A 15,800-nucleotide genomic window follows, 5' to 3' on the forward strand; every position below is an offset into this window, starting at 1 on the left:
CTGCTTTCCAATAAAAATTGAGGATCCTATTCGGTTGACATGATGATTGATGCACGGCTGTCGTTTCGACTACATAAAAGTCGCATTGCTCTTATTAGTAACAGTCATATCAAGGCCAGCCTATCTTCTCTGTGCACCAGCTGCTGGTAGAGCACAGGCCACATGACCAGAATGGGCCAATACGCTGGGGCCTGACAGTACAAGTTCAAAACGCAATGGAAGCACATTCATTTTGAAGAAAATGTATTTATCACATGACAAATTGAGCTGCATGGTACTTTTCTGAGCACTACGTCATTATGCGCTGCTTTTATCAACAACTAGTCTGATTGGCGAAAAAACACTGGTGGGAACATTTTCTATGTGGCCAATTGGATAAAAACCCTGCTACATTAACTTGTACATGGTCCTTCCATGAATCAGCTATCTGAAAAGAAAGCACAAGAAACAGAAAAGTAAGTACTAAAACATCTTCACTGCAGGACACATTCTGACATTTGAAATGAACCAGCACCTGGTTGAAGTTCTAGAAGGTAACGAGGCAGTAAATTAGGAAGTAAAGCTAGAAATACTGTGTGGTATAGAAGAGAAGAGGAGTAGAAAGGCAGAGAGAGAAGAGGTAGAGGAGTAGAGTGTAGAAGTATGAGAGAGGAGAAGTGAGGAGTAAAGAGGAAAGGTAAAGGAGGGGAGAAAAGGAGTAGTTAAAACATAGTCACACAAACTAAAAACGTTCTTTGTGCACGTACAAACGTTTTAGTGCACTGTCAGGGCGAAACATCTGCCCTAACATCTCCAGGAACACCTGTCATTCTGTGTGACAAACAGCCTGCCCTTAAATGCTCTACTGCATGTTCACATTAAATCCAAAGTCATACAGCACACTCCGTATACCATGTCATTCTAAAGTGAACTTAGAGGGTTAAAATCCAGATAGGCTGCAGCATGTATGAGTAAATGACTGCATATTTAAAGGAAAATATGTATGCTGACAAAATGCGTTCAAATCCGTCTCACTGCTCTTTCAGCATAAACTCCCTCCTTTATCCTTCCACACATTCCTATCAAGTAAAGCATAGCAATGTTTGAAAACATAGGGAGAAATGAAACAATTGTAAGAGTCTGAGACCAATGTGCAAATAGATCCAATATTAAAAAAAGGGGGGGGGGGAAATCAACAAATGCCCCAAACGCCCTCTAAAAGCACTAAAATGTGAGAACAATGCAACAGTTTCAAATGAACTAGCTATGGCAACTGTTCCTGGTCCTGTTTCGAATATGGTTGTTCTGACTGGACCTGTTTGGTGCTGAGGTAGAAACATCTGATGGGAAAACCTTAGTTAGGTGGCACAAAGTGACCGCATCCAAGGTCCTTCTGCACTGCAGCACCCAGTGGCCCCATGCACTCTCCTCTGAGTGTCCCCTGTCAGGCTGCTTTGCCAAACTACCCTCATGTGACACAAGCCACAAGCCTGGGGCCTGGACACTTATATTTATTCCTAGAGGTCAATGGCAAACCTTTAGCGCAGTGGGATAGCGCAGCCGTCAAGTGTCCAGAGCTGGGAGGGAGGTGTTTTAAATAGTTCTAACAAAATGTGGATGTGTTGTTTTTGCCTGAGTACATTCTGACTGAATCATCCCTTTCGGCTGTTCCTGGAGGTTTCAGCTGACGATGTCTGGGAGACAGGAGACACGGTTTCAGCTCTTTTTGACAAGCCAACCCAGGTTGAAGCTGTGATTGCTTTTTAAAAGGAAAATGGTACATGGACGAGGTCGGCCACTGACTAACTGAACAGCAGGATGTACGGGGGCAGGACAGTCTGAGGGAGGAAGGGAGGGAGGAACCCTGTGTGTGTGCCTGTGTGTGTGTGTGTGTGTGTGTGTGTGTGTGTTGGCAAAGGAGTATGGTAAAACACATGGAGCTTACAACATTAGGAGATGCCTGATCCAGAATGACAGAGAGAAAGAGAAAGAAATAGATATGTAGAGAGAAGAAAGCTAGCGAGAGAGAATTAAAGAAAGAGGGACAGTGTGTGTGACAGTGTGTGTGACAGTGTGACAGTGTGTGTGACAGTGTGACAGTGTGTGTGACAGTGTGTGTGACAGTGTGACAGTGTGTGTGACAGTGTGTGTGACAGTGTGACAGTGTGTGTGACAGTGTGACAGTGTGTGTGACAGTGTGTGTGACAGTGTGACAGTGTGTGTGACAGTGTGTGTGACAGTGTGTGTGACAGTGTGACAGTGTGTGTGACAGTGTGACAGTGTGTGTGACAGTGTGTGTGACAGTGTGACAGTGTGTGTGACAGTGTGTGTGGCAGTGTGTGTGACAGTGTGACAGTGTGTGTGACAGTGTGTGTGACAGTGTGTGTGACAGTGTGACAGTGTGTGTGACAGTGTGTGTGACAGTGTGTGTGACAGTGTGTGTGACAGTGTGTGTGACAGTGTGACAGTGTGTGTGACAGTGTGTGTGACAGTGTGACAGTGTGTGTGACAGTGTGTGTGACAGTGTGTGTGACAGTGTGTGTGACAGTGTGTGTGACAGTGTGACAGTGTGTGTGACAGTGTGTGTGACAGTGTGTGTGACAGTGTGACAGTGTGTGTGACAGTGTGACAGTGTGTGTGACAGTGTGTGTGACAGTGTGACAGTGTGTGTGACAGTGTGTGTGACAGTGTGACAGTGTGTGTGACAGTGTGTGTGACAGTGTGACAGTGTGTGTGACAGTGTGTGTGACGGTGGGGTTCCATACCACTACTCAATTCCTGATGAGAATAAAACCGTTTTTTCATACAGTGCAGGACTATTATCTCTAGCAAAATCAGGTTGGGGGGATACAAAAGGCTTTATGGATGATTCCTACGTCAAAAATTAGAAATAAACGACAACACATGATTAGTATTTTCCCTGTAAATCAATATTAAAAGATTGTATAAGATCATATCATAAAATAAGTTCATGTTAGAAAACAGTTACATTTACCAAGCATGTATTTTTTACCCTCAGACTGTTTTAAACCCTCCTAGGCCCTGTGTGCAAATGCCACTACTGAAAGCCCCGACTCTCCCCGTAGAGGCTTCCCGCCGTCACCACAGTGGGTTCAGGACGCGCGAAACACTTGGCCCTCCGAGCCTACAATCCACAACTGTGAGGGCAGACTGACAATGTGGCTGGTTCGACACGCTGACAAAAAAAACTAAAAACTGCCAGCGCTGTGTATAAGGGAAGCCACATTTCCGAAGGCTGAGGGCGGTCCACGGGTGGGCAGCATGCACATCGGTGAAAGGAGAAGAGAATAGAGGGAGAGAACCACAGGCGGTTTTAATGCGCGCGGTGGCCGGTAGCTTTGAAAAAAAGAAAAAAAGAAAACACCCGGCTGCGGCTGAATGGGAATGTGCAGCAGAGTTGCAGTAACGTCAGAAACGTCGAGGGGAAAAAAATCACTGGGAGGAGGTGTGCGTGCCAGTTTGAAGAGAAGGAGGAGGAATGTTCCCTCCATCTCCCCTTTTTCTTTCTATATTTAGAGCTAGGAGAGGAGGAGGGGGAGGGAGGACGCTGGAATCACAAATAGGATCCAGCTGAACAGAAACCGTTGCAGGAAGAAAAAAACAGCAAGGTGGTGAAACTGGAGGGGACACGGCGCGGGAGGGGTCTAGGGGGCTTCATTTGTGCTGCGCATCCGAGACCACGTTTTTTCACGCAGTGTCAACCACGCGCGGGATCGCTTACTCTTACATGCATTTCCTGTTATGTTACCTAAAGAACAACAGAGAAACGCCAATCTGCGGGAGCACCAGCACCGCGGGAGCCGCAGACCGATTCCACAGGAAAGGCAATACGGTCTGGAAATGAAAGCTATTCAGTGGTCAGCGTTTCCCCGGAGGGACCACCTCAAACACCAGTGGGTTGGTGATGAATAAATAACAATCCCTGCCGGGGGAAAGGTGAGATCCATACATGTGTAGGCGGGCATCAAACGGATTTCGCATGACACACGTTTGAAGTATGATTGAATCTAGTTCCAGTTCACACACATAAGCACGCATTGTGCGCTGGGCTATTTTCGGCAGCCGGATCCCAGGGTCTCCAATCACTGATTTTTTACATACACCTGGGGATAAAGAGACCTACTAGGCCTACAACCTTAACACTGAGACAAGGGCGATTTAGCCCTTTTAGAAACGGGAACACTGAACGCTCAACAGCAAAATCATCATAGACGTTTTTGCTTTTGAGCTCAAAGGCCACAGATAAGCCGATTCATTGTATTTTTTCATGTGACAGGAAGAAACCCACCCCTTCACATTCAGTATATTAAATATTTGTATAACTGATGCAGTTTCCAGTACTGCTCCATAGTTGGGTGAATTTATTGCACTAATTATAAGCTGTTTATTTATTTTTTATTTTAGGTTTCAGCCAAAGAGGTGATCCATATAGTTTAAAAATGTATTTGTCTGCGTTGACTGCTGAGGCTCCACTGGGGAAGTACAGGAGAGTTGTCACTTGCTTCTACAGACACAAAGTCATAAACCCTGTATTTTTTAAAACTGCAAAAATGTTATCGTAAGCCTAAACCCTGGTTGGTTAGGAGATCAGGCCACTACTTGCCCCTTTGCATTTGATGTCCCTTTTTGGAGCATTGGGAAATGTGTCCGGCTGTGGAGCAAAAGGTTAAGGTAACTGAAAAAGGTTGGGAGCCACTGTGCTACACAAACCTAAACTAAAGTCAGAGTACTTCAAATCAGCAAAATGAATTAAATGATAAAACATGACATAACATTTTTACTGGACCCAATCGGAACACTCCTTACTGGACCCAATCGGACACACTGAAGTCTTCCAAACCCGCAACCCAAATCTTTTAAATAGCACTAACAGAAATAATTAAAAATGTTACCATCTGCTCATATAAAACTAGAATTGCACTGACCAGACCAAATAAGCACTTCATGATCATAGTAACATCTGGACAGTCAACACATTGAGTGGGACAGACTTTCAGTGACACAAACTTGCCTGGTGATATTGTTGTAATTGCTTCAACATATGCTGCCACAGCACTCCATTGGAGCGCTGCGTCAGATTTGTTTAGTGCCGAGATAGTCACAACTGAAGGGAATTGAGTTGAATCATTAAAATTAGCCTACAGAATGCCTCTGTCTGGAGCTGAAATAGTTAAATAAGTCTACTGAAACACCTCTGTCTGGAGCTGAACTAGTTAAATAAGCCTATGAAATGACTCGGCCTGGAGCTGAACTGGCCACTACAGACAAGGTCACTTTCCAGTGCTGAAACAGAGCTACACATTGGTGCTGTCCAGTGCTGAAACAGATATACAGAATGTCTCTGTCCAGTGCTGAAACAGATATACACAATGGCTCTGTCCAGTGCTGAAACAGATATACACAATGTCTCTGTCCAGTGCTGAAACAGATATACACAATGGCTCTGTCCAGTGCTGAAACAGATATACACAATGTCTCTGTCCAGTGCTGAAACAGATATACACAATGGCTCTGGGCAGTGCTGAAACAGATATACACAATGGCTCTGTCCAGTGCTGAAACCGATATACACAAAGGCTCTGTCCAGTGCTGAAACCGATATACACAATGTCTCTGTCCAGTGCTGAAACAGATATACACAATGGCTCTGGGCAGTGCTGAAACAGATATACACAATGTCTCTGTCCAGTGCTGAAACAGACACACAATGTCTCTGTCCAGTGCTGAAACAGACACACAATGTCTCTGTCCAGTGCTGAAACAGATATCTGTGCTGAAACACATATTCAAGCTAGGTCAGCCTTCTCACCTATTATTTCACAGCCATATCTCCAAAAGATAACTAAATAGGATTAAATGATAATCCAAGAAGAGTCCCTATTTATGCAAATCATTATTTAATTATATTTCTATTAATGAAATCCTACCTGATGGTTGAAATCCAGGTATATCACTTTTTTAATTCAATCTGAAACTGGCCTTTCTATAATGATGGGTTCTACTCTTCTGTTTAGACCCAAACAATAAGATATGTCACTTTGATAATAAAACCCCCCAGCTAAAAACCAGCTAAAAACTAAACTAAAGTGAACAAAAATGCACTAACAACCAAGTAGCACTCGACAAATTTTGCCATATTTATATCTTAGTGGAGACTGTCAGCCAACTACAAAGTACAAACTGCGCAAGACATTTTTGGAGTCGAATGAGTTGTTTTGAATCATTAGCCGATACGTTCATTTACTCTGATGTCCACTGAACAGGTGCTCATCCACAGAATATGGGAGGACATGGTTAGGTAACTGTTCACCTGTGGGATGCTGTTCATGTTCTGTGTTAAGAGGTGTCTGGGTCAGAGAACTTGAGGTATATCACCTCAGCGCTTGTAGATATATTCATAGTTGGCCAGAGGTGGCTGGAGGACAGGGACAGAGCTGGATCACACAAAGGTTAAACAGTCAATTTTTTCCTGACAGAGGGCAACTCCTGTCACAGCACTTTGTCAAAAGAGAGACAGAGTGTGTGTGTGCGCAATGTTGTATTAACATAAAGTGAAACCGGACCAGGGAGCTTTGTTTACAAGGTGGACAATCTATCTAGGATGTGATATTGAAGGATTCAGCGACCATGCATACTATCGCACAAATACATACACACTCCACAAATAAATACACACTCCACAAATACATACACACTCCACAAATAAATACACACTCCACAAATACATACACACTCCACAAATACATACACACTCCATATGGATTAATAGTCAGGTGCAGTACATTAGACAAGGTCAGAAAGATCAAAACATAACCTTTACAAAGATCAAGTCAAAAGAGAGACTAGTCAGACATTCTAAAGCTCGACAGGTAGTGCCATTAACAGCAGGCTCTCTGCTATACTGCATTACTCCCCTCCTCTCCACTCTGTGTTTCTGTCTGTGTTGTGTGTGTGTGTGTGTGTTGGGGGGGGGGGGACCTGCCTCTTACAGGATTAGGAAAGCCAGCATAAACCGTGAAGTGTGTGTGTGGGGGGGCTTTTTAAATGAACACCATTCACCGGAGACAGCCCTGTGAATGGGCCCGATGGAGATGTATTGATTAAATCAATAAACGCACGCGCACATGGAGGCATGCGAGGCTAAGCAAAAAAAGGGAGAGAGAAAAAACGAAGAGGTTCCAAGAGGGGAAAAGCCACTTCGTCCAATAGTTTGAGTTATTTTATCCTGGATCGAAGTCCTAAAAGGGCGAACACTAACAGCCCCCTCCCTCTCCCTTTGTCTCCTTTAGACGCTGCTTCGTGTGCTGCGCTGCAGCAGAAATCGCTGCGCAGTCAGCTACTATCGGCACCGCAGTGCTACGCTATAGCACAACCAGACAGAGAGAGGGAGAAGGGGGGGTGGAGTGGGAGAGGGGGGCTTCAAAGAGATAATAAGCAATCCGGTGCGAACCCCTGCATCCGTGATAATAAAACACGTCACAGATTGATGAAGAGTCGAGGGCTACAACCGGCGGCACAGCCGAGTGATGACAACATTCACCAAGCGCACGGTAAACCACCATCTACTGAGATACTGTTTCTCACTATCAAACAGAATCGGGGATCCTGTAGTCTGTTATGTAATCAATGCAATGACAGAGATTCTGTTTTCCCCCCTTCAACATTCCACACGCCAAGTAACAGGGATACAGATGCGGATTATAATTTGAGCCAGTTTGACACAGCAGCAAAATAATCCTGCAGGAAAAGGAAATGTGAATTGCAATGTGGAGGGTGATTAACTGACTGATCCTTCAGAGCCATCACCTTTGACATATTGAAGTGGACATTACAAACTTGAGACGATTTCTTACTATTCTATTACCTGGCAAGTATGCTAAGAGTGCTTTCCTATTTACAGCAAAAAAAAAAGTTATTTTCTTAAGCACACAACAACTTTGCATTTCCTGTGGTGAAGGAAGCTTCCTGCAACAACAGGGTGATCAAATTAAGACATGACATCTGTAGGCTACAAACAGGTTAACATAAACTAGTATGAGACCACCAAATTAAAACTTAGGCTGGGCATAACTGCATTGCATATTCATGATCATGATATGTGCCATGTCAATAAAAAGGCCTGCCATCTTACTTCTCGAGGCAGGGCAGGGTCATATGTGCCCAGTGGCGGTATTCTATCGTTAAATATCGACAACTATTTTTGTCTTAGTTAGCTTTATTTATTATCAGCCAACTGTGTCAAAAACATGTACTGTAATATATAGCTATTTACATATGAAAATGGCGAATGAAGTTAAAAGCCTAGATATACATTATTTATTCAAAAATAAATTCAAAGATGAAGAAAGAAATCCTGTCTTTCATATTGGTCAGTGCATCTTTAAAGAATTCATATTTAGCGTTCCTCTTGCTCAGATCATGTGCACATTTAGATTCCCTCTCCAGCATAAGTCTGCTTTTCAGAGTCTTAGGTAACTGACTAACACAGCCTGTATGGACATCGCTTTGCCAACAAGTAAATGGAATTAATTTCAAACATATTTTGTTGCATTAACCAAGTGTGCAACATAATGCTGGACATTAGGAGCTGATAGTAATCTAAAGACATTCTTCAGAGGAACAGTTTGCTAGCACCAATGGCACAACACCAACTATAACTTACACAGCACTTTTAAAGAAGAACAAGCTATTTGTTGTTATCTCCTCAAAACCCACATTATTTGCCAGATATCAGGACATTTCAAGTTAGAGGTCCACTAAGCAAAAAATGCCGGATGGCCTGTCCGGCCCGGTTCTGTGACAATGCCAACCAAAAGTCCCTCAAACTATACTCAGCTAGATCTCACCCCACCCAAAACCAACAAGTCGCCATGGGTTTCATTCTTTAATCCTTGCTTCACTGCCCTGCTGGCATCGTTGTTACAAGGAAAGCCTGCACGATCAGCCGACAGCAACATTGGTGTCCCCACAGGGAGTGAAGGAACCCCGGAGGGACCATGTCACTGGTCTACCTATGAGATGGTGTGTAGGGCCAGGAATGCTCTAAAACACGTGTCCCCCCCATTCCAACATGGCATGTAAAAGCATGGAGCAGGCCAGCACGCCGGTCAATAAGCTGTCTAGATGTGCCCAAGTCGACAGAAAATATGCTTTAACACACTACAATCCGTGCCATGGCACTGCTTTGTCTCCACAAATGCATATGGATTAATTTTTTCGGGAGGGGGCAATTAAGCATGAGGACAGGGAAAAGGACAAGAAGAGACAAGAGAGAAATTCCCTGGCATATTTAAAATATGTTTAATTTGAATGTACTGAGTAGAAAATTAAGCCAAAAGCAGGTCTAGATGCTAGCAACCTCGCTAACCTAAATCTCTATTTGTCTAGCCAAAATATAATGCAATATGATAATCAAGAAGTGACCTAAAACACAAGCACATCTGTAATTGATTTACCTCTGCTGGGTTTCAAACTCCGAGACATTACACTTTCACACTGTTGGCAAATAAAGCCTGCAGTGAATAGCAAAAAGAAATGAATCATAGTAAGGAACTTTTTCCTTTTCAGGACAGTATATTAAACTTCTATTTGATAGAGACAGTGAAGAAAGTGAAGAGAGTTTTTGTTTCGCTGAAAGAGCAGCGGGCCAGTTTCAGAGTCACAGGGGCAGCGGCACATAGAGTCCTGGAACAACTTAGACCAAGGCATTAGTCACATTTGGGTCCTACTGCCTTGTAGCTACACTGACTTGGACCATATCAGCCAAACCACGGAATGGTTTTCTTACTTGGCGTTTTCTTAAGGCACATCACACTGTAAAACTCCCTCATCTGTGAGAGTACGGGTACTAGCCACTGTGATGTATAGGCTGTACATGTCTGAGCAGTCCTCTATAGATTTTCAGGTGATAGACTAGGAGAGAGCAGCAGTCGCTCGCTCTTTACTGGTTTTCCTCTCCTGCCTGCGTAGACAAAACCAAACTCATCCTAAGTGATTGCAGAAGTAATTTGGTGTACTGTTGACTCATTTCATTTAGGCATTCAAATGTTTCTGCTGAAATTCCATCCATCCATCCATCTTCTTCCGCTTATCCGGGGCCGGGTCGCGGGGGCAGCAGTCTAAGCAGGGATGCCCAGACTTCCCTCTCCCCAGACACTTCCTCTAGCTCTTCCGGGGGGACACCGAGGCGTTCCCAGGCCAGCCGGGAGACATAGTCCCTCCAGCGTGTCCTAGGTCTTCCCCGGGGTCTCCTCCCGGTGGGACGGGACCGGAACACCTTCCCAGGAAGGCGTTCCGGAGGCATCCGAAAAAGATGCCCAAGCCACCTCAGCTGACCCCTCTCGATGTGGAGGAGCAGTGGCTCTACTCTGAGCTCCTCCCGGGTGACCGAGCTTCTCACCCTATCTCTAAGGGATCGCCCAGCCACCCTGCGGAGAAAACTCATTTCGGCCGCCTGTATCCGGGATCTTGTCCTTTCGGTCATGACCCAAAGCTCATGACCATAGGTGAGAGTAGGAACGTAGATTGACTGGTAAATCGAGAGCTTCGCCTTGCGGCTCAGCTCTTTCTTCACCACGACAGACCGATACATCGACTGCATTACTGCAGAAGCTGCACCGATCCGTCTGTCAATCTCCCGTTCCATCCTTCCCTCACTCGTGAACAAGACCCCTAGATACTTAAACTCCTCCACTTGAGGCAGGCACTCTCCACCAACCTGAAGTGGGCAAGCCACCCTTTTCCGACTGAGGACCATGGCCTCGGATTTGGAGGTACTGATTTTCATCCCCACCGCTTCACACTCGGCTGCAAACCGTCCCAGTGCATGCTGAAGGTCCTGGTTAGAAGGGGCCAACACGACAACATCATCTGCAAAGAGCAGAGACGAAATCGTGTGGTCCCCAAACCTGACACCCTCCGGCCCCTGGCTGCGCCTAGAAATTCTGTCCATAAAAATTACAAACAGAACCGGTGACAAAGGGCAGCCCTGCCGGAGTCCAACATGCACTGGGAACAAGTCTGACTTACTGCCGGCAATGCGGACCAAGCTCCTGCTTCGGTTGTATAGGGACCTGACAGCCCTTAGCAAAGGACCCAGGACCCCATATTCCCCAAGCACCCTCCACAAGATGCCGCGAGGTACACAGTCGAATGCCTTCTCCAAATCCACAAAACACATGTGGATTGGTTGGGCAAACTCCCATGAACCCTCCAACACCCCGTAGAGGGTATAGAGCTGGTCCAGTGTTCCACGGCCCGGACGAAAACCACACTGTTCCTCCTGAATCTGAGGTTCTACTATCGGCCGTATTCTCCTCTCCAGAACCCTGGCATAGTTTCTGCTGAAATTAGTTCACTTAATGTGGAATATTCTAGACCTGAACTGGTCTGCAGAATCTCTTACTGGGTAAGCCCAGGGAAGGGTCTGATTAGCAGTCTTGTGACAGAATTGGCTCTAAACGTTTCTTAAGTCAGATTTGCATTTCTTCATCCTACTGGTTAAGATTAGAACTGGGGGACGGTTAACTGGTCAAAGATTTGCCACTTAAGCAACTAGGCGACTTCTACAACTGCAGTTTTGGCACTGTCACAAAAGATCTCCAGTTCACAGAAATATGTTTACTTATTTATTATTTATTTATGGTCTAAACTTTGCCCTATTATCTGTAAATAGGTGACTCTAACTCTGGGGAGCTCTGTAACGCCAGTCCCTCTGGGAAACAAACAACTGCTCTGTTGTGTTCGCTAATGCCAGCCCCACTGGGAAACAAACGACTGGTCTGTTGTGTTCACTAATGCCAGCCCCTCTGGGAAGAAACGACTGGTCTGTTGTGTTCGCTAATGGCATCCCCTCTGGGAAACAAACGACTGCTCTGTTGTGTTCGCTAATGCCAGCCCCTCTGGGAAACAAACGACTGCTCTGTTGTGTTCGCTAATGCCAGTCCCTCTGGGAAACAAACGACTGCTCTGTTGTGTTCGCTAATGCCAGTCCCTCTCGGAAACAAACGACTGGTCTGTTGTGTTCGCTAATGCCAGCCCCTCTGGGAAACAAACGACTGCTCTGTTGTGTTACCATGGAAGCAGATTCCTTGGACCTCAGGTAGAGTGGTCGCCACACCAGGAAGACAGCAGCCTCATAGACTTCCGCTTAGCAGAACAGACACACAGCTAAACAAACCCAAGAGCAGTCTGTACCTAGACGGTCCATTCTGCCAAGGGCGTGAAGCAGAACAGACGGTGAGCTATTACTTGGCCACAAGATGGCTCGACATATAAATTAAATAACTGATACTTGACGTGAATAGTCCCACTTTCAGCGTACAAAGACCACAGGCCAGACACCGAAACACCTACAGACCATTACTGGTAATGTCTTTTTATATTGTGGAGAGGGGTAATCGTTACGAGCCTTCGATTGACAGGTTGGATTACATCCCTTGGATGGGGCTGGGGATGTTCTAATAGAATGAACTGGCGTTACTGACTCTGCTTCTATATCAAATGAATATATATATATATATATATATATATATATATATATACCTGTTGTAGCCTACTGAAGGCTGAACAAGTACATGGCAGACTGTGAATCCTGTTGCCAGGTAACCACAGTTGTTCTGTGTCACCCTTCTGAAGGTGTTAATTTGTGCTTGGTTGCAGATTTTACCCACAAGTGCTGCCCACAAGTAAAATGGGAAACATTTCAGGCCCACTAATCCCCAAACATTCCAGGCTAAATCTCTAGGTTACGAATGCTCTCTCGTTGATGCAGACGCGTGGCCACGACTAACAGCTGCAGGCCCACTGGTCCTGCTTTCACACACAGGTAGCCTATGGCTACAGATGTGTTGGACAGCAAGACAGTTAGTCACGCTGGGCTGATTCATGTCTATAGAAGGGGAATAACCAAGAGCCGGCGTGTGATACAGGGCCACGTGTGACCCAGGCCAGAATGGACAATAAAGAGGAGGGCGGTCAATGGGTCTGACCCCAGATTGCACCACACATCCCACATGAATCTCTTGCCCTTCTCATTGTGAGGTTTTCAAACTAAAGTGCTCTGGCTTTTATGTTATAATGGACTGGTTTCACGGACACAGATTAAGTCTAGTTTAGGACTCCACTGAGTGAGATTTTTTAATCCTAGACCAGGCTTAGTTTGTGTTTGCAAAATCAACAAGTTTTTGAAACAGTTTTTGATGAAGTTTTGGTCATGTCACTCTTGGGAAAGTGATTTGTAATCTTGATGAGACAAACCTGGAAAAATGAAGGTAGAGTGACATTGTTTCTTGTACATGGACGGCAGGTCAACTGCAGTGACCAATGTCATCACAAACATAGTAGGATAGGCTATCATGTTGGTAAATGAACAAACTGTGTTATCGAAAACATTAATTCAGAGTTGGAACATTAATTCAAAGTGGTATTAATTTCTGTGGAGGACACAAACATGACAAAGAACGATGTATTTAGGTTAAAGCTTATTTGAGCCAGTTGCAAAATATCTGACAAAATCAAGGCCTGGGTGCGCAAAACGCCTGTAGCCTATAGGCTGAAGAGGGACGTAGCTCAAGGAAGCTTGTTAAAACGAAGCCACTGATGCGAAGCGATGAGGGGAAAGGGAGTAAAGAGAGGGTGAAAGCAGGATGGAGAGAGTGAAAGGCAAGGATACCGAGAGAGAGAGAGACGCAACGGGGGAGGGTACAGTGGAAGACGAGTGAGAGCGCGCGAGAGATAATGCGCTAATCAAGATTGAGTGATTCGCGCGATGACTACGACGGAGTCGAGCGCTAGAGGTCCACAAAGAAGACAGACAAAACGACAATTTAATCAACCGTGGGAAAGAGGGGAGGGGGGCGGTGTATTGGGATGGGTATGCAGTAAGCTCCAGACGCAGTGCTAAAGGGAAATAATGCGTAAAAATAGAGGGGAGGAAAAGTACCACCGACAAAGTAACTGCGCAAGAGGGTGCGAGGTACAGGGGAGAGAGGCTCCCTACACCACTTGAACAGTCTAGTTTGGTGCTCCATTTTAATAACAGATAAAACAAACCAACAAACGCACCGTGTTTTAACAAACCGCAACGTAATTTATAGGCACAACAGACTACTAGTCTGTTGGCAGCTTTTTGGCAACCCGATGCATTTGACATTCACTGTCATGTTTCTTTTTGTTCTCTCTCCAATAAATAACTGTTGGACTATACCCTTCGACGCAAAAATCTGAAATGTTATGACAAGAATAACATCATTTCAACACACTCCTCAGCATACTCACTCTGCAGCAAACTTTTATACTCAGACTGCAGTCTATACCTGACGTCCTTTCAAAAATAAAACAGCGACAATAGGTGTTTACGTAGATTATGCGGCATCTCACGCTTCTAAAAGAAACATCAGAATACACCTGCTGTACAGCTCTGGTCTGTACTAACCAAATGAGAGACAGGCTACAAAACGACGGCAATAACGTTAGTGACAGAGGAAGGGAGAGTGTAGCGCGCGCAATACAAGCACTGCAACAGCAATTATTCTACCGGTATCTCGTGCTGGAGGCAGGACTCACCTTGGCATTTTTGGAAGAATAAGGATCCTCAAAAAGATTCCAGAAATATGGCTGCCACACACTCCACCAGCTTCTCTTGCGCCCGTCCTCATGCAGGCACAGCCTCTTGAGCTCTCCATCTCCAGTCAGCGCCATGTCGTCCTCCGGCTCCTCTGGCTCAGGCTGCTCGAAGCTGTCCAGCGCCTCTTCCGCATCCCTGTGTTGGCGGTAGTTCATCCAGCAGCACGCCTCGACGTCCGTCTCGTCGATGCCCCAGAAGGCAAGCTCCTCCTCGAACAGTGGGCCGCACACATCGTTGGGACAGTGGAGCTTGCCGGTTCGATAGTAATTCAGGATGAATGTGAATGTGCCGGGGTGGCGGTCGAAGAAGAACTCGTCCGTTTTGGGGTCGTAGTCGAAGTTGCTAAACGCGTCTGGATCGGTAAGCCAAGATAACCGGGTACCGGGCAACGTCTTGAGGGTGCTGCGATAAGTCTCGTGTCGCACCCCTCCGCAGTTTATTACGATTTTCTCGCTGTCTGACTGACAAGTCATGTCTGCGCTGTAACATGCTTTGTTGGGCGACTTGTTCCCACCCTTGCGTCCTTTGAAAGAGGAGACACACACTGAACTGAGCTCAGGAGTCAGGTGGGAGTGAGAGGAGAGAGAGAACGCAGGGGGGAGGGGGAAAGGAGGAGTCTGTGAGGGGAGAGTGAGAGAAATAAAGGGGTAACAATATTTAGAGGAAAATGTGTATTTTAGATTTGTTTAATACCATAGGGTAAATGTCGGGATCTCTTTGAGAACACACATAGAATGTAACCACGGGTGTTCTACACTGGCTAGGAGAAACCATGTAACACTAGTGAATGAAACACCAGCTACTACAGTCTAACTGAGGAATTCAAAAGAATTGATACAAAAGTTCTTTCGTTTAATCAGAAAGCATATTCATGAGCCAGATGAGCGGAGGCTTAGATGAGGACAGGTTTCCTATGTCTTTGAGTAGGCTGTCCTTTTCTGGAGTGACGGAGGTGAGCGCATGCGTTTTCATACTGGCCGCCATGGGAATGGAACCCACAACCGTGACGACGGAAGCACCAGGCTCTACCAACTACACGCCTGCAGGGAGCGTCACCTAATTCCTAACATTAGCCACATGGTTCCTAAACCTATCCCGTAACCCCTCACCCCAAGCCTGGTTATCCACATACAGCTCCGGTTAAAAAGGAAGAGACCACTGAACCTTTTTCTTT

General features: G+C 45.5%; 1 protein-coding gene across 7 annotated transcripts in view; it reads right to left on the reverse strand.

Annotated features, from left to right (window-relative positions):
- kcnc3a (potassium voltage-gated channel, Shaw-related subfamily, member 3a) overlaps positions 1-15,181 on the reverse strand; it is a 101,751-nt gene extending 86,570 nt beyond the window's left edge. For all 7 annotated transcript variants that reach the window (XR_002197428.3, XR_002197427.3, XM_010905886.5 and 4 more), the window contains exon 1: positions 14,566-15,181. Coding sequence is in view for 5 of the 7 variants with exons in the window: in XM_010905886.5 (XP_010904188.1) it covers positions 14,566-15,099 (534 nt within the window). In the remaining 2 variants the exon portion in view is untranslated. The remainder of the gene's footprint in view (positions 1-14,565) is intronic.
- Positions 15,182-15,800: the final 619 nt, after the last annotated feature.

This window comes from Esox lucius, chromosome 11 (assembly GCF_011004845.1).
Source record: "Esox lucius isolate fEsoLuc1 chromosome 11, fEsoLuc1.pri, whole genome shotgun sequence".
Taxonomy (NCBI): domain Eukaryota; kingdom Metazoa; phylum Chordata; class Actinopteri; order Esociformes; family Esocidae; genus Esox; species Esox lucius.